This window comes from Agelaius phoeniceus, chromosome 6 (assembly GCF_051311805.1).
Source record: "Agelaius phoeniceus isolate bAgePho1 chromosome 6, bAgePho1.hap1, whole genome shotgun sequence".
Taxonomy (NCBI): Eukaryota; Metazoa; Chordata; class Aves; order Passeriformes; family Icteridae; genus Agelaius; species Agelaius phoeniceus.
The window spans coordinates 2,080,950-2,108,865 of record NC_135270.1 but is presented as its reverse complement, the minus strand read 5'-3'; the positions used below and the strand labels follow the sequence as shown (position 1 = coordinate 2,108,865).

The window sequence follows — 27,916 nt, the reverse complement described above, 5'->3', positions numbered from 1 at the left end:
TGTCATTCAGCATGTGACAGCGTGTGACAATCCACCCTGCATGGAAGGTTCTGCTCTGGTGCATTTACACAGGTGATGTAGTAAATTATGTGAACAGTGTTTCTCAGAATACCATTTGACAATTCTGCTTGAAGATAGTTGGCTAATTTGCACACAGAGCCAAGACTTGCTTTGAGTTTATTAATTTTTTCCTTTCTGTTAAGCTTCCAAGTTCATTTAGCAATGAGAGTTTATAGAAAAGGAGTGACATCCATGTACGGCTCCCTGCACTTTGCCATGCTCATTTCTCTAAACTTTGTGTGTGCCAGCTCAGGAGCAATAATATCAAGTGACTTCAAAGGACAACTGCTCCCAACAATCCACAATGGCTTGTATTTCAACTTGTTAACCAGCACAGCTCACCAGACCTGTTATTTCAAGGCCTCTGCTGCTCTTTTCATGCATTAAGCTGCATTCCCAGCTCAGTGAAAATTAAAGAGGGGAGAAAAAATCCTGAAGTTGTGTAGAACTGGGAGGGAGGCTGATTTCTGCACACGTGTCTCCAGACATAGGAACACAGATTATTTTTAAAGTAAACCTGGGATGTATGTTTCATGCAAGGAGTTAATAATAAAGCTTAATGACATGTTTTCCTTTTCTCACACCCACCTACCTGCTTCCCTCCTTTGACTGTATCTTGTTTGAAACCTGGACCAGAGGTTCTTTGGAAAAAGATCTGTCACCATAAAACAACCAGACTGTGATTTGGCTGCCTACATGCTGCTTTGGAATCTATGGCAATAATTAATAGGTCATTCATTTTGCATGTCAGTGGTGTTCATTACAGTAAATGTATTTTCCTCCCCTCTTGAAGGCATCAAATGATATTCCCACAAAGTGCTCATTCAAACTGGCAGATCTCTTACACAGGCTAAGAACTAGAAATATATCAAATTCGACACAGAGTTTTCATTCTGATAATATTGCTTGATAGTGGGTTTTTGAAACAAGGTCAAGGCTAAGAGCTGTGCTGTTTGGCTTATTTTGAGTTTAATATAGGTGAGTGTAATTGATGCCAAAGAAGTTTCAGCTCCAGCCTCAGTTCCCACTTTCCAAACCTTCACTTAGACTGTGAGTGGGGCATATTTACAGCCTGAAGGAAGCTTTTACCAGCATGCAAGTCAGCATAAAACAGTGTCCATTGCTGAAAGGATCAGCTCCACCTTTCCAAGGGCCTTCAATTTCTCATTTTTACCACCCTACTTTGTCGTTGCCAAAAACATTTGTGTGACTGCACATTGAGCCCCATCAGAGCCTCACCTGAATTAAAGTTCATCTTTTTTTTTCACTACCTGCTCCCATGAACTCCTGTATAGGCACAACAGAAAGTGCCATGTAGGGTCAGAAAAAACATGGCCAAGGGCAGCAAACGCACAGGACCTGTGTGTAGGAGTGCTTTGTAATTCTTGGTAAAAGGGTGCCTGAAACGAAGGCCTGATGGTACTGTGATTTATATCTCCTGGACAAAAGTTTTGATTTCTGGAGCTATTGTCTGAGAAAAGCCTGATGGCCTCAGTCCATGATGATTCCTTTGAGAAGCAGGCTGTTGAATAGATAGGGCAACCTGATACCATACACGATTTGTAGTGCTGTTAGGTTTTTATTTAATTCATGGCTATCTATATCTGTCTTAGGAACAGAGAAAGATTAGGTTGGAATCGACTCTGAAAGACAGAAGAGAATGGTATTAAAATATCCCCAAGCCTGTGTTTGTTTGATCTCTCTTGGTGGTGCTGGAAGGTAGATTTTCTCTCATGGTGCTGGTCAGGGTTTTTTTTTCTGCTGCTATCTCCCTCTCCCATTCTGCCTGAACTGCAAAGGAGATAAAAATTCTGCCCTTCTACCTGTGGTTCTGAATCAGCTCTCCTAACCCTTGGCTATGTGCCCAGCAAAACCCCAGAGCCAAATTCCCTGACAAGCATCCTGTGGCTTGTCTCTATTATCTGAGTGAGGATATACAAGCCCAGAAGAAGGGAAGGGAGAAGTGCCTGGTCCAAGGCAAACAGTGATTTCCTCTTCTATACTAATGTTTTAATAATGATTTGAGAGAGATAGGGATTTGTGAGCATGTTGGAGTTCAATCTGTGAGCATCTTGCACTTGTAACTATTTGAACATCAAATAAATTTACCAGATTTCACCTGCAAGAACACACTCCAATAGGTGCCCCAAAGAATTCACTGTAGCTCCCACCCAACCCCTGAGACTGCAGTGCCACCTGCAGCGTTCTCAGCCCTGTCCTCACAGGGGTGCAGGGCCAGCAGAGAAGCCCTTGAGAGCAAGCACCACACGGTGCCCACAAGCCTGGCCCTCAGCAGCCTAAAGCAGAAGTGGGTTTGTCCTGATTTGATGGATTTTCCCAGCCAAGGATGAGTAGGCAGACTCTGCTTTACAACTTGGACAACAATTCCCTGCCTGCCTTCCCCTCGTGCTGCACAGAGGAGCTGCCTGATGCCTGCTCTATCAGCAGCTCAGTGATGTGCAGCCTCTTGCAGCTCATTTCTACAGCTGCTCACTTTTTATTGGCTCAGTGTGGTAATGGAGAGCTTGCACAAAGCCAGCTGAGGTTTATTGCTCACATCAGTGCCTGGGGAAGCTGTGAGCAGGTCCTTGCACCACCCAGCCCTTACAGCAGTGGGGCTCCCCCACCCCAAGTTGTTCTTCAGCTCTGCTTCCACAAAAATCCAAATTCCTCACTCTGGACATGTGCTGATGCTTCCAAATGCCACTGCACTGCCCCTGCATGGCCAGAGCTGAGGACAGTGCACTGCTGCTTGTACCTGAGGGAGCCCCTTGTGCCATCAGAAAGTGAAGGGACGATGCCATCATCCCTTGGTGTATCTTTCTACTTGCTTTGCACACAGGGTAACACCACAGAATCTCAGTCCTGGCACGATTTTTAAATCACACTCAATTGGGAACACTTTTTTTAGCCTTATTAAGAGTTTTATTAGCTCTAAAAAATAGGTTCTTAAATATTTTCCAAGGTTGACTAAATATGAAAAACAATTATATAGTCAGTGTTTAAAATAAACCACAGTTTGTTACAACTGAGACCCATTCAGTGGAATAACATTTATCAAGAGTCATAGCATATAGAAAATTGTACAGCCTCTGCAAATCCACAGACAGTATTTCTCTGCTTGCTTTCAAACTGAGCAGCTCCTGAACCTAATTTTCTGATGTCCATCAGAATTCCTACCAACAAGAACACTGCAAGCATGGAATGCAGTCTTTGGGTGAGAAGGCTGCAAGGTTTTTAATGAAAATAAAGAACTGGTCTATTGGTGTACCCCTTTTTTATATACCATTTCTTATTGTTAAATGAAAACTTTTATAAATAATCTTACATAAATAATAATCTCAGAAGTTTTAAAAAGTTCACACCATCAGTGGGACCTGACTCAACATTCTCTGGTCTCTCACCGCTTAAAGTAATTCTGCAATTATTCTGGAATACAAGAATCCTGGATGTCTCTTATTGCAAGAGCAGACCATATATTTTGGGCAAGAGTTAAGCTGCAGAGGAAGATTTGGCAGTTAGGTGAAATGCATGTTACAGCTGATGGCTGCTTTTTTGTTTTATTGGACTAACTGAAAAGATTAAGCTGTAGTGCAGGTAGGGCTTGAGTCATGCTTTTATCGTTGCATCTCTTGGCCTGATATGAACTGTGTTATTAAAAACGGTAGCTCAACCTGATTCTGTACTTTGGTTATCTACAACCAAGCTCAGCCAAAGATCAGCTAGCCTAGTGAAAAAATGTAGTTGAAGGCTGTGTACATACAGGCACTGCTAATTGCCTTCCATGACTGTCAAACGACTACAGATACAAACAGATTTCTTAGTATGCCTTTAAACAAAGCACTCTTATCTATGCATAAGGAAAAGCACTAGCAGAGCAGAGTTAATACATGTTAACCTACATCTTGATTTAGTCTGTTGTTCAGAAAAAGAAAAAAAGGAAGTGATTTATCACCCCTTTTCGTTGCCAAAAGGAACTGCAGTACCGTCCAAAAGCTGGTGCCCTGCGAGATCCCAGTGTCAGTAGGACCGACGCCTCTTTCCCTCCGTAGTGTTTAAATGATCAGCAGCTTTGGTGTAGCGACTTTTTGCCTGTATAGGAGCCGAGTGCATTTGTGACGGCCATAGAGCCCAGTATAACCCACCACGAGGCTCCATGTGAGTCTGCAATGCCGAGAACCTGTCCGGGAGATGCTGATCCCCGCTCGGGAGCGCGTCCCGGCCCTTTGCTCGGGAAGGGCTCACCCGGAGCAGCGCTGGGCTACAGCGGGCAGATCGCGGGCAGCCGGAGGACTAAAAGGCCCTGCAAGATAAGCTTCGGAGGGAAGCAAGCGGCAGGGTTTAAGGAACGAGCAACCCCAGACGTGAATGAAACACAAACACGCTGTGGGTTTTCTCTTCCTTAGATAAAAGCACCGGCGAGCCAGCCTAAATGCTGCCCGCGGACGACTAGTCAGAACAAGTTCAAACTGCAGAGCTCAAATTAAAAGGTTTCCTCTGTGTGACTGCCTCCCGCGCCGGGAGGTTCCCCACCTGCCCCACACTTGCCTGCAGTCCTCCGCCGCCCTCTGCCCCGGCATCCCGCCCGGGGTGGCTGCGGCGGGGCGGCCGGCCGGGCGCTACACGAGGGACTCGCACACGGGCAGCGAGTCCGAGTCCTGGCTGTGCATGGAGCTCAGCCCCGTGTCCGAGTCCTCGTCGTTGTCGGCGCGGTCCTTGCGCAGCGCCCGCGCCTGCTCCACCCAGCCGCCCCCCGCCGCCGCCGGCCGCCCCCCGCCCGCCGCCCCGCGCGGCTCCGCCGCCGCCTCCGCCACGTCCAGCGTGCCCAGCGTCTCCAGCAGCCGCTGCAGCTCCCGCTCCTTGTCCTCCCACGCCCGCTGCGTGCAGTCCAGGTCGCTCTTGACGGCCTCCAGGTCCGTGCTCAGCTTGAGGCCGATGTAGAGGCTGGTGCTCAGCTGGGTCTTGACCCGCTCGTGCTCCAGGTGCAGCTCGCCCTCGCCGCCGCTCAGCTCCGTGGTGTCGCAGTCCGTGTCGGCCAGCCCGGGCCCCGCTGCCAGCTCCAGCTCCTCCCGCCGCCTCTTCATCCAGCGCTCGTTGAGCTCCTCCTGGATCTCGGCGGCCAGGTGCTCCAGCAGCTCCTCCTGCTGCGCCCGCTGCTCCTGCAGCTGCAGCACCTCCTCGCACTTCCTGGCGTAGTCCTCCTCGGGGCGGCCGGCGGCGGGCTGGCCCGGCTCCCGGCCCGCCTCGGGCTCGCCCGTGCCCACCAGGTAGGTGTCCTGCACGTAGTTGACGCCGTGCCGCTTCATGCGGTCCAGGTGGATCTTGGCCTCGTACCTGTCGATCTCGCGGTCCAGCTCGCGGAGCCGCTGGATCTGCTGTCGGATGGTGTGGTCCTGCGAGAGCACCAGGTGCACCAGCGTCTCCATCCTCTCCGCCGACGAGGCCTCCCGGGCCAGCGGCTGCTGCCGCTTCTTGTTGATCTTGGCCAGTTTGCGGAAGGCTTTCCGCACCACCCGCCGCTGCCGCTCCTGCGTGAGCGCCAGGCTGGCGCGGGCCGCCCCCAGGCCGCGGCCGGGGCGCTCCTTGCTCAGCACCACCCGCGCCTCGGCGCTGCGCGGCCCGGCGTTGGGCAGCGAAGCCTCGCTGCGCACCAGCACGAAGCGCACGTTCTCCTGCTCGTCCCCCCACGCCACCCAGAGCCGCAGGATCTTCGTCTTGTTGGGCAGGATCCTCTCGAAGCCGCGCCACTTCTCCACGATGCAGTAGGAGTGCGGCGGCCCCGACAGCATCCCGCCGGCGGGCTCGGGCGGCGCCGGGCGCTGCCGCCGGTGGTGGCTGTCCTCCAGCAGCACCCGCACCACGTCCGAGCAGGTGGTCCGCCGGGAGAGCCCGGAGATCAGCTTCTCCTCCTGGCAGATCCACACCGAGATCTTCCGCTCCTCGGGCTCCATCGGGGGAGGCTGCGGGCGGGCGGCCGGGGCCGCGGGCTCAGCGCTGGCCGGGCAGCCGCTCCATGGGGCGCGCTCGGCGGAGGCGCGGCGCTGCCCGTCCGCCCGGCTCGCAGCGGCCGGGATGCCTTGCCGTCCCCTCCCCGCCCGCGGCACCCCGCCCGTGCGCTCCGCCGGCCGCTCCACCCCTTCCTGCCCGGTGCGGCGAGGCCGCCGGGGGCGGGGGGGCCCGGCCCGGTGCCCCGGGAGCCGCCGCGGTCCCCCCGGGATTTGCTGTCCCCGCGTGGGCGCCCCGCGGCTCACGGCCCGCGGCCCGCGCAGAGATCCGCCGGCGCGGACACTTCGGGGCAGGTCGCCGTCGCCTCCGTGTTCTCCCTCCTTCTCCGTGCCCTGCCTGTGCCGCGAACGAGCGAGCGAGCGAGCGAGCGAGCGGCGTCGGGGACCTTCCAAAGTGCCGAGGGACAAGAGCGAATCCTGGAGCTTCAAAGGGAAAGCCAGAACTAGTGAGGAATTTCCAGTTTTAGTAAATCATCCGCCTGTAATTAGGAAATTCATGTTTGTGAAGCACTTTGCAGATGAAATATGCAAAGGACGGGAATGTCTCTAAGTGTTATTAAAATACTAGCTGAGCCAGATTTTAATGGGAGCTTGCTGTGTACTTTGATGGGAACGGGATCGCTCTCGGAGTGCCGATTAAAATTAGAAGATGGGAAAAATAGTAATAAAAGGCAGGCTTATAGCACTGATTTTCACTGATTGCATCACAGGGTTCACGGACTTAGGCTTTTCTAAGTGATTAAAAAAGTACTACAATGGGCAAAGAAAGAAAACTGTCTCAAACCTGAAGGCTGATCTGTACCTTCCGAGGGAGTTTCAGAGCCAATAAAATCGGTGTGCTGTGTGGAGAAAGTTTTTGCCTGGACAAGGTTTGTGTTCCAGTCAGTGGAACAGAACGGAGTCCTGGTATTGCAGCCTAACTCCTGTCATTCTGCTGTTAGAAACAGAGGAGCTGGGGCACACCAAACAGCGAGGCAGCAGTTATGTAGCCTAATGTCCTCTTTTCCCCTAAAGTAACAGGCTCGCTGTGGGCAGTGCCTGTACTGCCACGGAAGGACCAGTCCTGGGGAAGGAATCCTGCCCCTGTCCTGGCTGTGTCATTCAGCTAATTGCGGTGCTGGGGTGTGACGTGCAGCCTCCTGTCCCCAAGGAAGTGGGCTGAGGGACCACCGAGTGCCAGCATTCCTGCAGCTGCAGATCCCAGGGATCCTGCCCTGCTGCCAGCGTCCCTTCCTGTACTGCTGCCGGTCACAGGATCCCAAACCGAGCTGGCCACTGTGTGTTGCAATGAGGGCACATGAGATAGGGGTGATGGTAACAGGCTGGATTTGCTTCCTGACCACAGCCACCTTGCCTTAAAGCTGCATATTCCTGTCCAACGGCAAAGCCTGGCACTGCCAGTTCCAAGGGCAAGGTGTTTTGCTGTCAGGATGTGTCAGAAGTGCTGGATGGCTGTGCTTTGTGCAGAGCAAAGTGTTTGCTGATGGCAGGGTATTCCCAAGGTGTGCAGGTTTTGTGTTCAGTGGGTTGGTTATGGCTAAAAGCATCATCCCATCTGGGTCAGAGGAAGGTGGGTCCAGCAGTGGCAGTCCTGTAAGAGAACAAAATGACCTTAACAAGGGGGTGGTCAGGACTCTGGGGCGCCCCTGACAGCTCACACTGCAGGAAGGGGATGTGAAACAGGACACTGTCATTCAGCTTTGACTCTGGGAGGTTCAAAATTTTAAAAACCCTTCAGGAGAGTAGGAGAAGAAGCCTTGTTGCTTTCATCAGGCTGGTAGAAAGTTGGAAGAACAGACCATTCCTTGTTGTCTTCTGAAGATTCAGGTGCAGCAAAGGGATTCGTGAGGCAGTGAGAAACTGTCCAACTCCTTTACCGGTGGTTCCTTGCCTTTCCCATTTAGTTTTGATCTTATTTTACATGTGTTTTCTATGAGAATGTCTTTGTACCTATTTTCTTTTGGCAAAGAACAGTACAGGAAGAGCAGGTTGTGATGTGAAGAGGCATCTTATGCTCCCCACAGGTCAAGCTGCTCCAACTTGTCTGACTGCCTGTGTCTATCCGGTATCCAAGCCTGGCTTTGTGCAATGAAATTGCCAGATGATCATTCCATCTTTCCATGACCACATCTCTGTGGATGGAAAGCTGGCTCTGCCTCCCCAGTGAAGCCCCCAAGGCAGCATTGCCAGAGAGAGGATGAAGATGTTGGTGGTTTGGTTGGAAGCAGCACAGTACAATTAAGATTAAGAAGGCAAACATTTGATTTTGGTAGGATATACCTGTTAGATGTGTGTGTGTGTGTGTGTGTGTGTGTGTGTGTATAGTCCACGGTTTAAAAGATGGCATTCAAAATTCTCGTTGCTGCATCTCATGTTTGACCCTCAGGAATCTGGGTTTAGTCTGTCTGCAAACTCAGGGAACTGCTGGCAAAGCTTCAAAAGTTTGTAGTGCTGTATTTGAAGCAAAGTTTGGGCCCTGTTGTGCTGAATCCCAAAAGGCAACTGAAGGCAGGCAACCTTTTGCCTTTCTTCCCAGGATCCTAAAGCATCCTGCAGAGGAAGGTGGAGCTCTTATCTCATTTTAAATATAAGAATGCTCTGGCATGAAGGAATCGAGAGCCTTGCCTCAGGTTGTGCAGCAGGGCAGTGAAGCAAATCAGGTTCCTTCACTCTGCACCATTAGGCACTGAACTCCATCCTCTCCTCTTCTCCTCCATCAGAAAGGGAGGGGAGGAGGAATACGGCTACAGATGGTGACAGAACCAAAGTGCAAGCTCAGCAGACAGTATTTCCCTCTGGTGAGGCAATGGGAGAAGGTGGCACACGGGCTCCTTCAAACATCTCCTCCCTGGTGGAGGCAAATCTCCTCCAGCTGACTGTGCCTGCAGACCAGCACCACTCAACAGCACCATTGGAATGGCAAAATGAGGAGAAGGACTGCTGCTCTCCTCTCCACTCCCTTCCCCACAGAGCAGGGATGCATGACGTCTTCTACAGCTTCTGCAACAAGCATATCACATAATTAAAATTTAAAATGTAGTAGCTGTGGCCTCCTGAAATGCAGAGGCTGTTTCTGTGCTGCCTTATCAATGCACAGCTGACAGCTCTTTTTCAGAAGCACAAACTTCCTTGGCAGAATGCTATCCAGAACTTCATTCATGGCCTGTATGTTTTTGGAAAAATTGCAAAAATTCAAAGTTGATGATACTCTTAAGAGCTGCCTAAGCCCCAAAAGGAGACTTTTGAGCTTAATATTTTAGGCTGTATTGAAAAGTTCAAGTCCAGGTATAGACTAGTTTATTTTTATGAACTACAGGAGATTTCCAAGGCCAAGGGATGAGAAATCATATATATTTTGGCATTTCACGTGACATTCTTTCTATTCTTTCTTTTTCATTGAGGTGTGCAATTTACTTACCAAATATGTTGTGATAAGAAGGGCATTCCTATTAGGGGGTTGGATGGTGAGGTGTCTGTTTCTGGTTTGTTGGCTTTTTTTCTTTTTTTTTACTTTGACCTGAACTATCACAATGAAATTGCAGCCCTGATTTTTTTTTTTTAATAAACAAAATTATACAAGACCTTATCTTTAATTCTTTGAAACTAAACCAAATAAATACAAATGTACTTTCTGCTTCCATAAATCATATAGCAGGAATGAGGAGGAAGTCTTAGAGCCCTCTATTTCAGACACAGAATTAATTTATTTTAAATGTGTTTAAATGGAGAAAGGCTACCGAGTCACATTCAGGGTATTTTTTCTTTTTTTCCACAGTGAAGTTGCTTTTATTTTTTAGATCACTCTCAGGACAATTTACTTATTTTTCCTGAGGTTACAGTTCAAAAGAATACAGCCTAGGTGGATGAGCAAAGGCAGGCTGGAACTGGTAATCTTTTGAGCCATCACTGTCTGGAGAAGCTGCTCTTTGTTGTGATGCTGAGCAGCCACGCTGCTTTCCCACTCCTCTTCCTCTGTTCCTGTTCATCTCATTTTGGGAGCTTATCTCTTTTATTTGTTGCTCTCCAACACTTTGCCTCATCAAACATGGATGGAGTCCTGGGACAGAATCTGACTGGGAGTGTTACAAGCTTCTGGCCTTTACAGTGTTACAAGTGGCTGCTGGCCTTTACAGAACAGGGAAGGGGCTGCTTCAGCTTGCAGGTCACTCTCTCACGGGTGCTTTTCTCTTTTGTACCCAGTTTTTCCTGATGGTATAAAGCTGAATAACCAAATCATGCTGTGAATAACCAAATCATCCCTGGTTAGCATGCACAGAATGAAACACTTGAAAAACTACCCCTGTGTTAGCAGCAGTATGCAGACTCCAGTCAAAGCAGTTGGTAAGCTCAGACTTTGACTTGGAAGAAAATTGTTCAGTTTGTATCTGAGCAGCTTTAGACTGGAGAGGGCTTTTTACTTTCAGGTGTTCTGCTGAAGACAATGAAGGAATTGCCACTTCTGTTAAAGATGACTCGTAAGAAGTGTAATGAACAGCTGAAGAGCTTCTTCAATAAGCAATAAGCTCTGTGACCTCTTGACCTGTTTCCTTCAGTTCCTGGCAGCTGAAGGGCGCTGTCCTGCTTCTGAATTCCACCTGTGCAACCAGTACAGGTGACACATCTGGAAATCTGGAGTCATTCCTTGCCTCACATGGCTGGTGGTACCTCCATCCTCTTGGGAGATCCTTTTGGGAAGACTGTGGTGTGGCCCTTTTGCATAATGGCAGCTGATACTGGGTTATATTGCTTTGACTGCTTCGTCCAACGTCTTCTTTTTTCATGTGCACACACCCAGAGTACAAACAGGTATGTCAGAAGGAAACTATCTCCAGTGAAATCAGTGGGGGCTGGCTGCATGGGTAAATCCCTCTGCAGTGCTTTCAAAGGGCAGGTATGTCTATAGACTGCCATTAAAGAAAATTGTCAAGACATATATTTATGTTAAAGTGCAGCCTGGCAGTCTTGATGGGCTAGATGTGATGTAAATGCATGGGAGGAGGCTATTCCTGCCTTGAAGGCTCAGCCAATGTCATGCAGCAGGGTGGGGGCACAGCAGAGATCAGTGCTATGAATCCAGATTTCCAGCTTCTCATCTTTGAACAGAATCTTTAGCAATTTGTGTTTGTTTCTTTGTTATATAGACTCTTGGGACAGAAAAGAATCCTTCTCCCTTCGCACCTTCTGTTTCAGATTTTCTTTTGATATAAATGAAGAGGACAGAAATAGTTGAACGGAGCAGAAAACTTTTTCCCTCTCATGTGCATAATAGGCACACAAAGCTTTGATCCTAAGGAAGTCAGCAGAGCTGCACCTGTAAGCTTTGGGGGAAAATACAAGAAAGATCAGACTCAAATGATAGCTATAACCATCCTTTTCCAAAAAGTATTAAGTGTATTTGAAAATGGTTTATTATTCCTCTAATAGATTGGTCTTGGTTTGGGTACTGCAGCCTTGGCTGCAGATGTCATGAAATGGTGGGGGGCAGCAAGGAGGGTGTGCAGGAGAGTAAAATTTGGCCTCTTCAGGGATCTTCTTGGTCAAGTCCCATGGGATAAAGCCCTGCAGGCAAGATGGGCCCAAAAAGGCTGGTTAATATTTAAGGATTGCCTCCTCAAAGCTCAGGTGTGATGTATCCCAACAAATTAAAAGTCAGACAAAAATATGAGGGCACTTGCTTGGATGAACAAGGAGCTCCTGGACAAACACAAGTGCCAAAAGGAAGCCTACAGAGGGCAGAAACAAGGACAGGTTGACTGTGAGGAATGCAGAGAGACTGTCCAAGCATCCAGGGATCAGGTTAGGAAAGCCAAAGCCTTGACAGAGTTGAAGATGACCAGGGACATCAAGGATGACAAGAGAGCTTGTATAGGTACGTTGGTGATAAAAGGAAGACTGGGGAAACGGGGGTAGTCTCCATAAGGGAAAGGACACCTGGTTACCTGGGACATGGAGAGGGCTGAGGTACCCAATGACACTTCTGCCTTGATTTTCACCAGCAAGGGCTCCAGACACACCCCCTGAGTTGCAGAAAGGGACTGGGGTGATGTAGAACCTCCCACTGCAGGCGACCAGGGTCAAGACCATCTAAGGAACTTGGAGGTGGACAAGTCCACAGGACCTGATGAGATGCAGGCACAGGTCCCAAGGGAACTGGCAGATGAAGTTGTTAATCTGCTATCCATCACCATCAGATTTGAGAAGTCATGGCTAGTCCAGTGAAGCTGCCACTGACAGAAAACAGGGAAGTATAACCCACAGACTTTGCCACTGAGGGCAAATCGTGCCAGGAGAGTGACTGACATCATCTGCCTGGGCTTGTGCAAAGCATCTGACTCTGTCCCACACAACACCCTCGTGGCCTTCCCCAGGGCTGCTGTTGGGACAGGTTTCATTTCACATCTCCCTTGGCAAAAAGGGCAGTGGGACCAGTGCACTCTCAGCAGGTTTGCCACAGCACCAAGCTGTGAGATGGAGGCAGTGTGCTGGAGGGAAGGGATTTCATCCAAAGGAACCTTGGCAGCTTGAGGGGTGGGCTCAGGCAAACCTCATGAAGTTCAGCAAGGCCAAGAAGCAGGTCCTGCAGAGCAATCCCAGGGGAAAATAAAGGTTGGGAGGAGAGCAGACCTGATTTGAGGATGCTGGTGGATGAGAAGCTCACCATGAGCCAGCCATGTGCACCTGCAGCCCAGAAAGCCAAACAATCTGGGCTGCACCCACAGCAGCCTGGCCAGAAGGTGGAGGGAGGGGATCCTGCCCCTCTGCTCTGCTGAGATCCCAGCTGAAACACTGCACCAGCTCTGGGGTCTCCAACATAAGGACATGGACCTGTTGGAGCAAGTCCAGAGGAGGGTGATGGTGATGCTTAGAGGGCTGCAGCACCTCTGCTGTGGAGACAGGCTGGGAGAGCTGGGGCTCTTCAGCCTGGAGAAGACTCCAGGGAGACCTTATAGCACCTTCCAGGCCTAAAGAGCTACAAGAGAGCTGGAAAGGGACTTTTTACAAGATCATGCAGTGATAGGACATGGGGTAATGGCTTTTATTGGAATATGATCCCAATATTACCAGACGGAACGTGCCTGGGCTCTTCTGGCCCTTGCTGCTTGGCCAGAGGTGGCAGCTGTGGTGTTTCACCTCAGAGACACCTTTGGCTGGCTGGATGCTGCAGCTGGCACTTGGAACAAGTCCAGGCAGGCAGGAATTCAGTTTTTACCTCTGGTGGAAAGGCTTTAGGCGAGATGAAGAGGAAAAGGAGACAGATTCTGCCGGAGGGTTAATCCAGAGTTTATTCCATGGTCACAGATCTCCGAATATTGGTAACAGCCCCACAGAATCCCGACCACATGGTCTCAGTGTACTTGTAAGCTTGGGGGCAAGGGGAGGGAAGGGACAGGTGTGGCACCAACCAGGTGGGAGGGGCAGGGTCTCAGGGGACAAGTGGCACTTGGCTAACCCAATGACCCCAGGGCTGAGGGGCATCTTTTGAAATTCACCAACCAGACGATGCCCTTGCTGGAATGTTAAGATTGACAGAGAGCACTTAGCAAGGGGGTAAGGGGGAGGGGAAGGGAGAGGTTGGCACACCTGAGGGACTGGGAAAGGTGAAACAGGATATTGCTTCACAGCGCAACAGGCTTTAAACAGAAAGAGAGTAGGTTTCGATGTACAGAAGAGGCTCTGCACTATGACAGTGGTGCAGCACTGGCACAGGTTGCCCAGAGAAGCTGTGGCTGCATCATTCTTGGAAGTGTTCATGGCCAGGTTGGGTGAAGTTTTGAGCAACCTAGTCTAGAGGTCTTCTACTCATGGCAGAAGTGTTGGAATTAGATGGTCTATAAGGTCCTTTCCCACCCAAAACAGTCTACAATTCTGAAATACTCAGTGCAAATATGGTAATTATTTAGCACTTGTAACTTCTTTGCTTTAACGTTAAACAGTTCTCTAACCCCTTGAGAACACGTTCCAGCGTCTCACTTCTCAAGTGCTTCTTTCTTTGCTTTTGACCATGAAGCTCAAAAGAGATGAACTAGGTCATTCATTACCTTCTTGAGATTTATCATGAAGGCTTTTAACTACTCCAAATACTCTTGTGGATTCTCCCCAAGCCAACTTGTGAATTTCCTTTGGAGTCCACCTTGTCTTCTGAGTAAGGAAACTCTGTGTTCCCAGCAGCACAGAGGATACAGAGTTTCCCATAGAAATACTCAGATGAACTCTTTTTCAGATCACTTTTACATTTGTGGAAGGGACTGGAGCTTTCTGGCCTGAGTGGGGGTGATGGTTAGTGAAGAGTTCTCCTGTTGTTTTTACTGTAGAGGCTGGGTAGAGGAGTTGCTCTCTGTCTGCTGGGATCAGTGACAAAACTCTTCACCTTTGGCTTTAGGCTTTGCTGGGAGCTGGCCCTGGAGTGCTGGGGGTTGGAACCATCAGTTAGACATGAGCAAACATCTGTTTTTGTGCTGGCAGTGTGAGTGATGTGGCTCCTGAGCATCACTGCCATGGAGGAAGAGATCAGCCTTGGCATCAGGTCTTGGCAAACGCGTCCAGCTCGCATGTGCTCACAGGCAGGCTCTGTGCAATGCCTTCTGTGAGGCAATTCCTGCAGGTACAAAGAGAGGGTTTGGGTTTAATTGCATATTATTTGAGCTGGAGAACACTCAGTGACGTGTGTTCCTGTCTGTGGCTATGAAATGGGTATGCTCATCCTATCACCCCACAAACATGTTCACCTGGAAATCTGTAAGAATCAAAAGCTCTGTGTGCACATGGGGCCCTATTTCTATATTAGCTGGGGACCTCCCTTGTGTTTAGATTAGTGACATCTTTTTCTCCAGAGAAATATCTCACTACAATATATTTTTAGAAATATTTTCTAAAAGCTCAGAAACCTCCCTGAAGTGAGTTATGGTACAAGCAGAATGCATTATTGCAGTAGGATGTTGTGGCAGATTGGAATGAGGACACATGAATTCTCAGTGCTTGAATGAACAGAACTTTCAGTATTGCCAGTATTACCACAAAATTGTTTGAAGTCTGTCCTATAAATGTACTAAGCAGGCAAATCTGTTTTACCTGTTCTGTTTTTATGATCAGTAGTTGATTTCAGCTTTTGTAGCACAGAACTGTATTCAGATAAGGTTTAAATACACAGCCATGAATCACAGGTAAGAGGTGTAATTTACCTTTCAGTTATAATGAAATCCTTACTGGATTAAGACTGTGTAGTTATGATCTTCTCCAGCCTCATTCTCTCCAGTTGTGATCTTCTAACTCTTTGCAGGAAACATTCCCAAAGCCTTTCTTCTGAATTTTTGTATTATTTCTTCACGACATTTGTATCTTTGACCCATTTCTAAATACTTTTCTTTTGTATTCATGGTAGATCATCATGCTGCCCTTGAATCAAGCCTCTATGGGGAGTTCCAATGAGTAAATAAAATTTATAGGTTAATAAATACATATGCTTAAAAAAATTTCAACAAAACATAATGCAAAAGGACTTAAAGGGAGTATGTACTGGATATAGACAGTGTATATTCACTGACCCCATCCTGGCACTGGCAGTGGCAACAGAATTAGGTCCAGAGGCCAGAAGTCTCTTTAGAAAGCAAGATTTCTATGGTGCCTTTCTTTCCCTGGAGCAAATACATCCCGAATGGCAGAAAATAAAATGAGGGGCAGCCCAAGCTGGTGAAAAAACATGACTGGTAATATGCAGTGTGAGAAAGGAGCCTAAGTTAAAGTCATATGGGAAAAGCCCTGGAGTTGGGTGCATGCAGCAGGGAAAATGAGATGTGTTATTCTTTGGAGCCTGGCTTTCCTGAGAGCCCTAAGAGGATGGTGAGATCTCAGGAAATTATGGGTTTCCCTCAGGATGGCCCAGCACAGGTCTCAACAGGAACATTGGAGGAGACACCTGAATTGTTTAGAACCTGTTGCATTGCTGTTTATATTTAAAAATACTTTGCTTTCTCCTTTTCCTTCAGCTTAGTAAGACAGTGTGAGCCCCAGCTAAGGAGTATGTATGAAACTGCAGTGGAAGTGAGGGAGAGATGACATCAAATGCAATGCAAGGAAAATATGAAAAGAGAAATTCAGGGGATGTCGAGAAAATCAGTCTGCTCTGACAATTTCTAGAGCTTTGTTCTAAAGAAAGTGACAGCAACATTGACAGGAAAAAGAATTGACACAGCACTGTAGAATATAGTGAATGATCTTGGCAGAAGTGGGGACCAGATCAAGAGCCTGAGTGTCTGCAATGGCAAATCCTCACAAAAACATGCAGGTATTACCTGCAACAAGTGGAGAAGAGGCTGATTATCACTGTGCCTGCCTTTCTGTGCAATGCTGGGCTTTTTGCACAAGGGTCTTTTCAGCTGAGTTTATGAATTGACAATGGTGTTAAAAGTAAGGTTGCGTCTAGCTCATTCCCTTGTCACTGGGGAAAGAATGATGCTCCATCCATCAGCAGCTCCTTGAGCTGCACTGGTCTCTGCATTGTCATTCCCCTGTTACTGTGAAGAGCCTCCAGCCTCAGCCTTTACTTTACACACAATTCCCAGGGAGTCCCGTGGGGCTTCAGAGGTGGGTGGAGGTTCTGCTGGCAGCTGATTGCTCTGCATGCCTTGCATGCATTTCTCCTCAGTGCTTAGAAAGTCAGTTGTCAAAAGCTGACTCTTCAGTGGGAAAAACAGCACCAGAAGGCCACATTTCTGGTGTTTCCTGGCCATTAATGACTGAAGAGCAGTAATTTTTTAATGATTTAATATGTGCCATCTGCAAAGGCTGCTGTTGTAATGGCCCATATATATATTTTACATCCAGTGTGGACTTGAGACTTATGTGTCACTAATGAGTACATGAAATAATAAATAAAGTTAATTTGGATGTGCTTTATATGCAGAAAACAAATGAGTCTGCTACTTCTACTAGGAATATTCATCATAAATCAGATTTTTAGTAGCTTAAAGTCAATTAACTTCTTAAAGCTGTGATGGCTTACATCAGCCTAAGCTTTGGTTCAGGCATCTTTTTGAAGCTGTACTGCCTTCAGTTTTTTGTTGTAATTCATGGCAACTTTTCAACCCCATAGACTTTGTTTTAGCAAGGAAATTTAATTCTATCAGGAGAAAATGCAATTTTCCCTCCAAAACTTGATCAGCTCATTGTTTTTAAGTAAGGGGCGCTGTGTAAACTGAGACTAAAAAATTCTCGACTTCAAAACTTAAATCCCTCATTGTTATGACAAGTACTCTATTCTTTTCAGCCTTTCATTCCTGCATTTCACTTCTATCCTCCTTGTGCCAACATCAGTCATTGGTTTTGGCAGTGTTTCTTAACCTTTGAGCAGGAAAATTAAGTGATTTTTCTCCATCTTAGAGTTTTAGCACTCTTGACAGCTCAAGGCCTGTTTTTCCTAAGGAACTTGTCAGTGTTCAGTGTTCTGCTCAGAGGCACAACCTCAGCCTTGTCGAGTTGTTTATGGCTTCAGAGCTGGGTGCTTTGGGTCTAGTCTCAGAACATGCTGTCCAGCCACTGCTGTGCATCATCCAGCTCCACCAACACTCTCCTCCTGGGGACTGGGGAAGGTGCTATACAAAATCAACAAAGCAAACCAATCCATTAAAAAAGAAAAAAAAAAAAAAAGAAAGGGAAAACTGAAGCCTTCACTGTGGGGTTGTTCCTTTGCTTGAAAGGAAAAGGAAGATAAAAAGAGAGAAGCCACACATATTTGGCAGAAACTCTGACATTAGTAGCATAGAAGCAGTGTCAGGAGTGAAAAATAGACCTTACTGAGAATCCTGGGAGAATTACACTCTGAATAAGTGAAGACTTGATCCTGGGCTGCTGCCACAGGTGTCAAGGAAAGCTGGAGGTGCTCAGAGCTGTAGGGCACAATCCTGGAATCTTCTCAGCCCAGGACAGTTCCAGCCCCATCTTTGCCTTGTTAGAATCCCTGCTCACTCATCCTGCAGCCCCAGTGAGTGATATGGAGCCTCTTGGCTGGAAGCTGAAATCCTAGATCAGCATGTTGGACAGGCAGGGCCCTGAAGTACAGCAGACTAAATCCTGGGAAGTGGAGCAGCTGGTTGGTGTGCTAGAAATATCTGGATATCCACAAACCTCCCACCATCTTTAATTAGAGAGGATTTGGATGAAAACTTTTAATCTGAGGATTGATATGAAACCTGAGTGCAGGATTTGCTCAATTCTTAAACTTTCTGTTAGATTTAGTTCTCTTTATTCACTAATAGGGATAATCATTGTTTCCAAATGGGGGGTTGGAGGTCTTCAGGTAAGCAGAGCTCTGGCCTGGGGTCCTGTGAGGCTGTGTAGGCAGAAAATTGACTTGAATTCTCTCTAGCATTATTTGGCTCCCACCTCCCTTCTCCTTTTCAATCAGTACAGTAGAAAGTTTGTTTGAAGGGAGATAATTTTACAAAGTGCTGAGTTCAGTGTTCCAGAGCCTCTGGCATTCAGCAGGAGACCTGCATGCTTTTAATCTATCTCCTGTGTTCCTATATTAAAGGAAATGTTTTCAAAGTGATTTGAGCAAGTTACCTGTGTGAAACCTGCTAACAAATAATAGGATATATGTGTGTGTAACAGTTACTTCACTTTCAAAGTTTGCCCTTAGGAGCAGAAAAGATTTCTCATGGCTAGAAATACTTCTCTTTTCTTAAAAAAAAAAAAAAAAAAAAAAAAAAAAAAAAAAAAAAAAAAAAAAAAAAAAAAAGGAAGAGAAGAGAAGAAAAGAAAGGCTCTTGCATGTGATTTTTCATTGCTGTCTCTCTTCTGCTGGCTTTAATTATGTAAGCCTCCCACCAAGGTCAGGGGGAGTTCTGGCTGATTTACAGGCTACAGGAACTGGGAACTGATGCAGATTTAGTGACTATTTCCATAGGACCAAAGGAAACAGTGGAGGCAAGAAGCAAATCCCAAACCCAGGAACCTCCTCAGTCATTTCCTCTTCACCACCAATGTTTCACTCCTTGAGACAGAAGATCCCCACGGATTTGAAGGGTGAATTCTTGGAGAGATCCTGCTCCTGATTGCAGCATTATCCTGTCAAAAAGCAGATCCTGCAATCCTGTGTTTGGGCTGGTGAATGCTCCCATTTCCCAGGGGCTTGGAGATTGCTGAAGAGATTCAGGCAGCTGCAGCTCTGAGCCAAGACTCTGCTGCCCCTCAGCGCTTAGCAGCATCTCATTTATTCTGTACGGTGCAAACCTGCAGAGCTGTGACCAGTCTTAGAGCACCGTGATTCCGAGTCCCCATTCATTTCCTTCAGCTGCTGGAATGCTCTCTAGGGATGCAGCAGCAGGGAGCAGCAGTGGGGCACGGAGCTGTTTGCTGTGCAGCCCGGCGCTTCTGTTGTCAGGATCTCCCTCTGCTGCCCTCCCCTGTCTGTGCTCAGCACTGGGCTCCCCTCTGGGCTTGTCTCACACTCCAGCAGGAAGGCTGAGGTCAGCTTTGGCTCTGGGAAAAGCACCGTGCCAGAGCCCAGGAGAGCTTTGTGAGTGAAAGAGATGGCCACCCAGGGAACGAGCAGCCTCTCTAGCACAGTGTCACCCTGTCTCTGAGATTTTGTAAGGGATAATCCTAAGATTATTTGAGGTTTTGTAAGAGATAATCGTAAGAGAAAAGTGAAGAGTCCGCAGAGAAAGAGAAAAAATGGGAGAGAAAGAGATATTGCTGCTTGGGAATTTGGACTATGAGCTTCTGCTGAGCAGTGTGTATGCACTGTTGGTTAACTATTTTTGCATGAGTTATTTGATCTTTCCAGTTTTACTCAAGTATATTTGTAGTGACAAAACGTGGCAATGTAACTCATCAGTCCTTCCTCCTGGAAAGCTGATTTCCTTATTCCCCTTTCTATCAGTACCTCTGCTACCACTGTTTCCTGTCAAAGTAATTTTTCTGCAAGCCTCTTCCATCATTAGAGCTCCTTCTAATTTGAACAGCTGCTTGCACAGGTTGGGCTAAGATCTAGGCCCACAGTAATAGGATCTCCTTCCTAACAGGTATTGGGGGAGAATTTCCCCCATCTTCCCTTCCACTTTGACCTGGCACCTTCATCCCACCTTGCTCTGCTCCGTAGTGTTTAGCTCTTTCTTCAACCTAGCATTGCAGCTCCTGTTGCCTTATAGATGTTTTTCCATTTTGGCTTAGTGTGAGTTAAAAATAGGCACAATCTGTTCCATTTCAGGTGTCAGAACAAGTGGAGGGAGTGGTGTCACTCCATGGCTCCCAGAGGGTATTGACCTCTCCCCAAGCCTGCTCCAAAGCCCAGTGTGGTCACTGCAAGTCTGGGGGTGCTTGGATCCACAATCCTCCTGTTCTATGGAATTAATGCATCAGTTCTGAGGTTTGTGTTTCAAAGTACATTAAATGCTTGTTCTCCAGCCCCTTCTAACACCAACAGCCAACAGGTTCCTCTGGGCCTCTGCTCAGAGGATTTTGCCAGTTTGGTGAAATACATTCCATACAGGTGTGTGTGGGAGCTGCCCTCCCAGGAGTGGTGCCCCACCAAGCTTTAACTGGCTCAGTGTCCTTTGGACACTGCTGCTGGCTGGATCACTGCACCTCTGATTTCAGAGTCCTGACAGAGCTTTGTGTCTCCTGCCTGCAGCTCCTTAGAGTCACTAACCCTGTACACATGTAATTCCTCACAGGTCTCAGAGCTCTGTAGGGTTAGATTTGATTTTGGGAGGAACTTCTCCCCTGTGAGGGTGGCAAGGTGCTGGCACAGGGTCCTTAGATGTCAGAATTCAGGATATCCCTCTGTCTGTCCTGGATTGCCAGGACCGCTGCCAGGAGGCTCAGAGACCCTGGCACAGAGCCCAAGACACCTGTGACTTTGATTATGACCCATGGGAAAAGTTATCAACCCTATATGAGGATCTGAAAGCCATGAAAGTCTAAGTAGAATAATAGGTTGTCACGGGGAGAAAAATAGATTTTTTGGGGGTTTTTAGAATGGTGGTTCAGGGGGCAAAATGGAGTAATCTGGGTGTGTCCAGCCTTTCTCCTCCTTCTTCTTGGCCTCCATCTTCTGCTGTGATGCTGGCACTTTCAGATTGGTTTACAGTAGAAGCTCACTGTCTAACATAGGTGATAGGTATTGGGAAGTTATGGTAAATAATGTATGCATAGTTTTTAGTACAAAAAGATAACACCTGTGAAAAATGTGTATTTTATGATTGGCTTTTTGCAAATATTGAAATGAATATTATATGGGTTATGTTAGAAAGTTTTGCTGTATTAATTCTCTTAAGTAGTGTGGTAAATATAATTTTAGGTTATAACATAATGTTAAAATAGAATCTAGGCTACATAGGATACTTTTTTTCTCTAAAGAAAGGACTGGCAGTGAGATAGCAGCCACAGGACACCTGAATCTTTCAGAGAAAGAGAATTTATTGCTCCATTATCAGAACGAACAAACTTCTTCCTGCCTCGCTCAGGCAGAATGATACTGTCAGGATTGAGAGGAAGAAGCTGACACTGCCCAGACAGAATCCTGTGTTTGAATGGAATTTATGCATCATGTATGAGGTGTATGAATATGCAACAGGTTATTGCTTTTAAGGGTTAATCCTCTGTTAACGTGGGTCCTTTTTCGGGCTTGTGTGGCCCAGAAATGGTACCTGGACTGTCCATAACTCTTTGTTTCTATTGTCTTATATTGTCCTAATCCAAATTGTCCAAATTATTATTACTCTAATTGTATCACTATTTTTTAAACCATCTTATTACTATAAACTTTTAAAATTTTAAAAACAAGTGATTGGCGTTTTTCACAACACTGCCCTGAGAGCAGTCAGTGTGCCACTGTCTGTCCTGCTGAACGGACCTCGGCAGGCCAGAGAAAGAATTTTATAGGTAAGAAACCATAAACAACCTTGAGAATGAGAACTGAAGAGTTCTGACTCCTTCTTCGACAGCCGGGCTGGGAAAAGAGACTTTTTAACCCATCTCGGGGTCACTGTGACCAGCAGCAGTCCCCAGACGCAGAGCAGCTGCGGCTGCCCCGGGGAGTGCCCAGGCCCAGGCTGGACACTGGGGCTCTGGGCAGCCCGGGATAGCAGGAGCTGTCCCTGTCCTTGGCAGAGGGACACATCTGGGTGATGTCCCTCCCAGCCCAGGCTATCCATGTCCCTGGTGCTGCGGGTGCCAGCACGCTCTGGCTGAGCTGGCAGTGCCCGCCTGTCGCGACAGCAGCATCGCGACCCCACCGCCGCCCGGGCCCTGCGGTCTCTGTCGGGCCCTGCGGCCTCTGTCGGCCCCCGCCGGGCCCTGCGGTCTCTGTCGGCCCCTGCCGGGCACTGCAGGCGCCGCTGCCGTCCGGTTGTGCCTCCTCGGCTCCCCCCCGAGGGTACAAAGCGGGCAATCCCTTCCCAGGGGCAGGAAAACCAAACCCCCTGCCCGCCGTGCCCTCATCGTACCCAGGGGTGCGCCCTGCCCGCTCCGCCCGCCCGGCGCTGGGCTTGGTCCGCGCCCGCCCGGGCCTCCACAGCGCTCACAGCCGGGCAAAAGCGGCAGGAAAAGTCGCCTCCTGATGCCACAGGAACGGGTTTTCCTAGCAGAGTCGCCAGAGTTCAGAATGCTGGTTCCTTGGTGTCTTTTTCCAGGCTGAGAAAGGCAGGGGATCAGCCGATTGCCAAGGGAAGAGGTGACTTGACAAGAACAGCTCCTGCTTGTGCTGGGAGAGTTCCAAACTCAGCCTCATCACAGGACCCCAAAGGGTTCATGTTGGCTTGGGAGGCTCTCTGCCATGCTAGAGTTTTCCCCTGTAACCCAGCCTGGAGAAAGCTATCGAAGTTGAAAGCTGTGTTTTGTCTTCAGTGTACCTTCACGTTACTGAGATTAACCCTGGTGATGGAGCACATCATCTTCTGGCATCAGGTAACAGCTGTGAGCGCCACAAGGGTTAACTAAAGAGCACAGCCTGCACATTTTGATCCAAACTCTTGCCTCTTCACCAAAGAAGTTTATTCTGAGACCTTGCAAAGGTGGGTAACTGGCTGCAGGTGACAAGGGAGGGTCAGGAGAGTCATTAGGGCACGGGAGTCCAGCTCTGCCTGATCCCAGAACCTGCATCCACCCACATGCTCAGGGCAGGTCCCCACAACTCCATCAGACACACACTGGCAGCAGGGAGATTTGCATAAATTTTACTGGTAATGAAGTGAAGTGAAATAGAATGTATAAACAGGAGAAGAAATTAAGGCTGGTAAATATGATTGCAAGGAAAAATTTATTCATGAAAGTAGAGAAGCGAAGCAAATCCATTTCTCATTTAGTTTTCCATGTGTTTTGCTCTGAGGATGGTCACCTCAGTTGCAGACTGCTTTGACAGTAAGCTGATTCTTACTTTACAATGTGTCACCTGTAAATCAAAGCGGACTTTTGAAATTTGTGAATTGTATATTTAAAGTTAAGGATTTGGTCAAATATTTTGACAGGCAGCCAGTTTTTGTGGTTTTCTGTTCAGCATCAGTGGGTGTTTTCTGTGTTGGAAGTGAGCTCTGTGCTTCTTAGAGCTCATGATGGTTAAAGGAAGTGCTTTTACTCTCCTAATCACATCTCTCACTCATTCTTCTTATCCTCTCTGACCTCTAGCAGATGGACAATAATTTTTATATAGCTCCAAGCTTTTTGTCCCTAGGGAGTCCTATATGATAAGAGTCAAAAGAATTTTGAGAAATATCTCTCTGTAAAAGGCTGAGTATAGCAAACTGATGACAGGATGCTTCTTGGAACTGTTAAATGGAGAAGGATCAGAAAAATCTTTATTTTGTTACAGAACATATGAGGTTTCCCACCATTTCCTATTCCTTCTTCAAATCAAACACAACTTTCTAAGAAACTCTATTTAGGATCTTAACTAGGAAAAGGACAGGAATTGATGCCTGCAAGGATGTATCAAGTGACTTTCTGTCTGCAGTTAAAGATTCATACTCTGGTACCTCTCCCAGATAGTGGAATTTTTCTCTCACAGTCATTATCTATGGTGTAGATAATTTCCTTTGTGCACACAGACTTTCATCTGCTTCCAAATCCATCTTATTTTGTGGCAGTGTGTAACACTTGACAGTGGACTCGCTGTCACACAAAATTAACCTCTCCTGTGTCACCATGATATTTTCTAAAAATCCTCTTTGCCCAGGATTTTCTCCTGGGAAGCTGAGAAGCCTCAGAGAGGAATGAAAACAATAATTATCTGATGGCTGCTCCTGTGTTTGCTGCTTTGGAATGTGGCTTGGGCATTGTTTACCAACAGGTGAATGTTTGATTGGTTCCATGTGAATTGTTTTTAATTAGTGACCAATCACAGCCAGCTGTGTCAGGCTCTCTGAGTCAGTCATGAGTTTTTATTATTTCATTCTTGTGAAGCCTTCTGATGTATCCTTTCTCTTTCTTTAGTATAGTTTTAGTGTAGCATTCTTTAATATAATATAATGTCATGAAATAATAAATCAGCCTTCTGAGAACATGGAGTCAGATTCTCATCTCTCACCTTGTCCTGGGGACCTCACAAGCACCACACTCCTGTTCCATATGTTGTTGTGGAGAAACACAGAACTGAGCAAATTTTGTGTAACTATTTAGATGTAGTACTCCACGTGGCCAGGGAGTGCCCCTTCCTTTAACTGGCCCTTTCCCTGCTTTGTAGCTCTATTAATTTTATTTAGATTTCCTAACTGAGACAGGCGCTAGCAGTCCCTGCTGGGCTGCATTAGACTCTCACCTCCTCTAACACTTCCCTGCTGATCATTATCCTTTGTTTATGGAGCTTCTGCCAATTTTCCATCCTCTGACTGCTTGTGTCTGAGGCAGTTTGAGCTGAGTACAACGGGGAGCTGCTGCAGGAAATGCCTCAGTAAAACCCCAGCTCACGAGCCTGTCCTTTTCTCTGCACCACTGATTCTGCAGTTCCAGTAGAACTGAAGTTTGTGCAACAGAATTCTCCACAAGTGCACACTGTTCATTGCTCAGAGCAGTCTGGAGGATGTGTAAATTTTGGCTCTCAGTTTTGCTGATGTTTTGCAGCTGTCTGGAGTAACTCTGGGGGCTGCTGATGCTGTCCTGGCTTTGTTCCTCTGTGGCTCATACTGTACTGAAGGTAATTTCACTGCAGTATGAGATTCCAATGAGACTCACAGTGATGCACTTCAAGGTTGATGGAGTTGTTAGGAACTGACATTAGTGTGAGGTCAGAATTTAATCCCCTGGTGCACAAGTGTTTATTTCCTGTGAATTTTACAGTATTTTTGACCTGAAACAGCTTTGGACGTGAGGCAGAGCTCCCACACTTGTGCCTACAGCCTTATCAAGAGTTCTTATTCACTGCTTTTGTAGGTTACTCTGTTGAGTAGTTTTTCATGACTATCTCACAAGTGCTCAGACACAAGCAAAACAAGCTTAATAGTCAGACACACAGACAACAAAAATCCCTGTCTTATTCCATCATCTGCCCCACTTCTAGAGTTTCGATTATTTGATACTATTTTGGCTCATGTAATTCTTTCCATCTGAAAGTACTTTATAAACATTATTAATTCCTATTGCTGGTAACCAATCCAATCTTTTTCTGTTTCCAGCCCCTTCTTCTCTCCACCCACCAAGACATGGGGATCAGTTTCTTGACACTTCACTAGAATAGGAGCTGCACTGACTAAGCAGTCAAAACATTTGCATGACAGGTTTACCAATCATCTCTGCCAAAAAACACCCACCCTTGTCTTGGTATTCAAGGCACAAAGGTGACAAAACTGAGGGTAAGTTGCTTTGGTTTGGTGTCACCAGAGAAAAGGCTAATAAACACACTCTGTGAGGGCTGGCCCATAATTACCATGGGAGCAAATTGTTATACCTTAAGGCAGATACAATTTCATTGTGGCTGTTGCTGCTGCACATTCATATAAAACTCCTTTTCTGTTTTGTTTGTTGGGGGTTTTTGAAGCAGAAATTGGGCATTGCTAAATTAAACTTACTAAATAACATCATCTTTCTTTAAAAGGAAAAAAAAAGAAAAGTTAAATTTGTCATAAAATACCTAAATATCCTAAAGGAAAGAATAATTCCTATGTGTTTGTTCTGACACTGCACCTCATCAGAGCTGGAGCTGGGGGTTCCTGTTTGCTGCTCTCTCTATCTGCTGGCATCCACAGCAGGATGTCATAGCCAGGGGTGCCTGTGAGGCAGCTGTTCCTGGACACCTGGGCAGGGCAGGATAGGGAAGAGAGTAGGACCCCCACTGCTAGGAGATTTAAATAGATCATGAGAGCCCAGTATATTTTTTTTTTCTTTTTACTACCCCATCTCTATTAGAAAATGGGACCTATTTTTAATTTATCATGTGTAACGAGGTTAAGTCATAAATGCTGGTATGCTTTTCCAAAGGTTTATACCTCTTAAGAAAGCTGTAATATATTTCTAATGTGGAAGAAATATGTAACAGCCTGTATTTAGCGAATTACCCATCACAGCCCAAGTGATCTTCAATTTCACTGCTGCTTGAGATGAAATCTACTGTCTGTAACACTTGGACTAAACCAGTAAAACTCCTGGGTGGTACAACCATGTTCCAACAGCTAATATTAAGTTCGATTTAACTATGAGCCAAATCCTTCTCTGTAACACGTCGGGCATGCTGGCTGTGAAGTTTTTGGGAGCTGTGGGTACAACATCACTGCAGCCTCGTGGTTTGTGAGCAGGCCAGCTGTGCAGGGGAGCCAAAAGCCCAAGAGAGATGCACCTGAGCAGTCTGTTTGTGCTGTGTCCCTGCAGCTGTGAGTTTGCAGAGGTGCCTGGCACACCAGGAAAGTGAGCATCCAGATCAGCAGGAAATTGCTGTGGCAAAAGAAGAATAATGCATCCCATTTGGCATTTCAGGTCAGATTTGGGATTTGATGTCAGAGTCAGAGAAGGCAATGCCATGTGAGATGTCTGACAACCCACACTGTCACTTTGGAGTGAGGGCTCAGGGTGCAGGTGGGTGCATGTTGTGCTCATTGCTTCGTGCTACTATCAGCACCACCTCAGAGGAAAACTGCACTGCAGCACAGGCATTAAGCAAGGCTCCTGCCCTGGTTTTCCCATTCATTCCCAGTACACAGCAATGACTGGCTATGGATTCTTTCAGCACCCACACCTGACAAGCAGGAGTAATTTCCCTCCTGGGAACAAAGGCACTGAGGGAGACAGGCAGGCTTCAGCATGTCAGAGGATGCTGCCCACTGGAAACTTGCAGCATCTCAGGGTCAGGAACCAGGAATGTCCTTTTCAGCCTTCTCTGTGTGCTCACCCAGGCAGTCTGCAGAAGGGACAGGGTGCTTTAGCAAGAGGCCCCAGCCTGAGGGTTTAATTGCTCCTAAGCAGACCCCTGGAATGAACAGGCTGAAGAGTGCTGCTGCCAGGTCTGAGGGAGCAGTGCTGGGAGCAGCCTCAGAGTCTCATGGGACTGGACACAGCATTCTGCAGGGATTCCATGATAGTATTCCAGCATTCTGCAGGGCTTCCATGGTATTTTTTGTTTCTGTTCCCTGCTTGATTGATGCCTGTGTGCATAAACAGTGGGAGGACAGACCTCAGGCCTTTGGGGAGTTCAGTACAGTAAATTCTTCATTTTGGTTTTTGTTTGTTTGTTTGTTTTGGTTTGGCTGTTTTGTTTTTTTTAAATATTTGAATATTAGGCATATCTGTATGTGGGTGTTGGGAGCTTTTCATGGCTTCCTGACTACACTGAAGTCTGCTGTGTTGGTACATTTTGGTCAGCTCAGGGAACTTCCCATCTTTCAGCACAGAGAAAAAGGTGGAAAACCTTTCTCTGGAGAAACATTAAAACA

General features: G+C 47.2%; 1 protein-coding gene across 1 annotated transcript; it reads right to left on the bottom strand.

Annotated features, from left to right (window-relative positions):
* Positions 1-2,968: 2,968 nt before the first annotated feature.
* RASSF10 (Ras association domain family member 10) lies at positions 2,969-6,531 on the bottom strand. Its single transcript, XM_054635796.2, has one exon. It carries the CDS (start codon positions 6,009-6,011, stop codon positions 4,680-4,682), a length of 1,332 nt encoding a protein of 443 aa, XP_054491771.1. The 5' UTR covers positions 6,012-6,531; the 3' UTR covers positions 2,969-4,679.
* Positions 6,532-27,916: the final 21,385 nt, after the last annotated feature.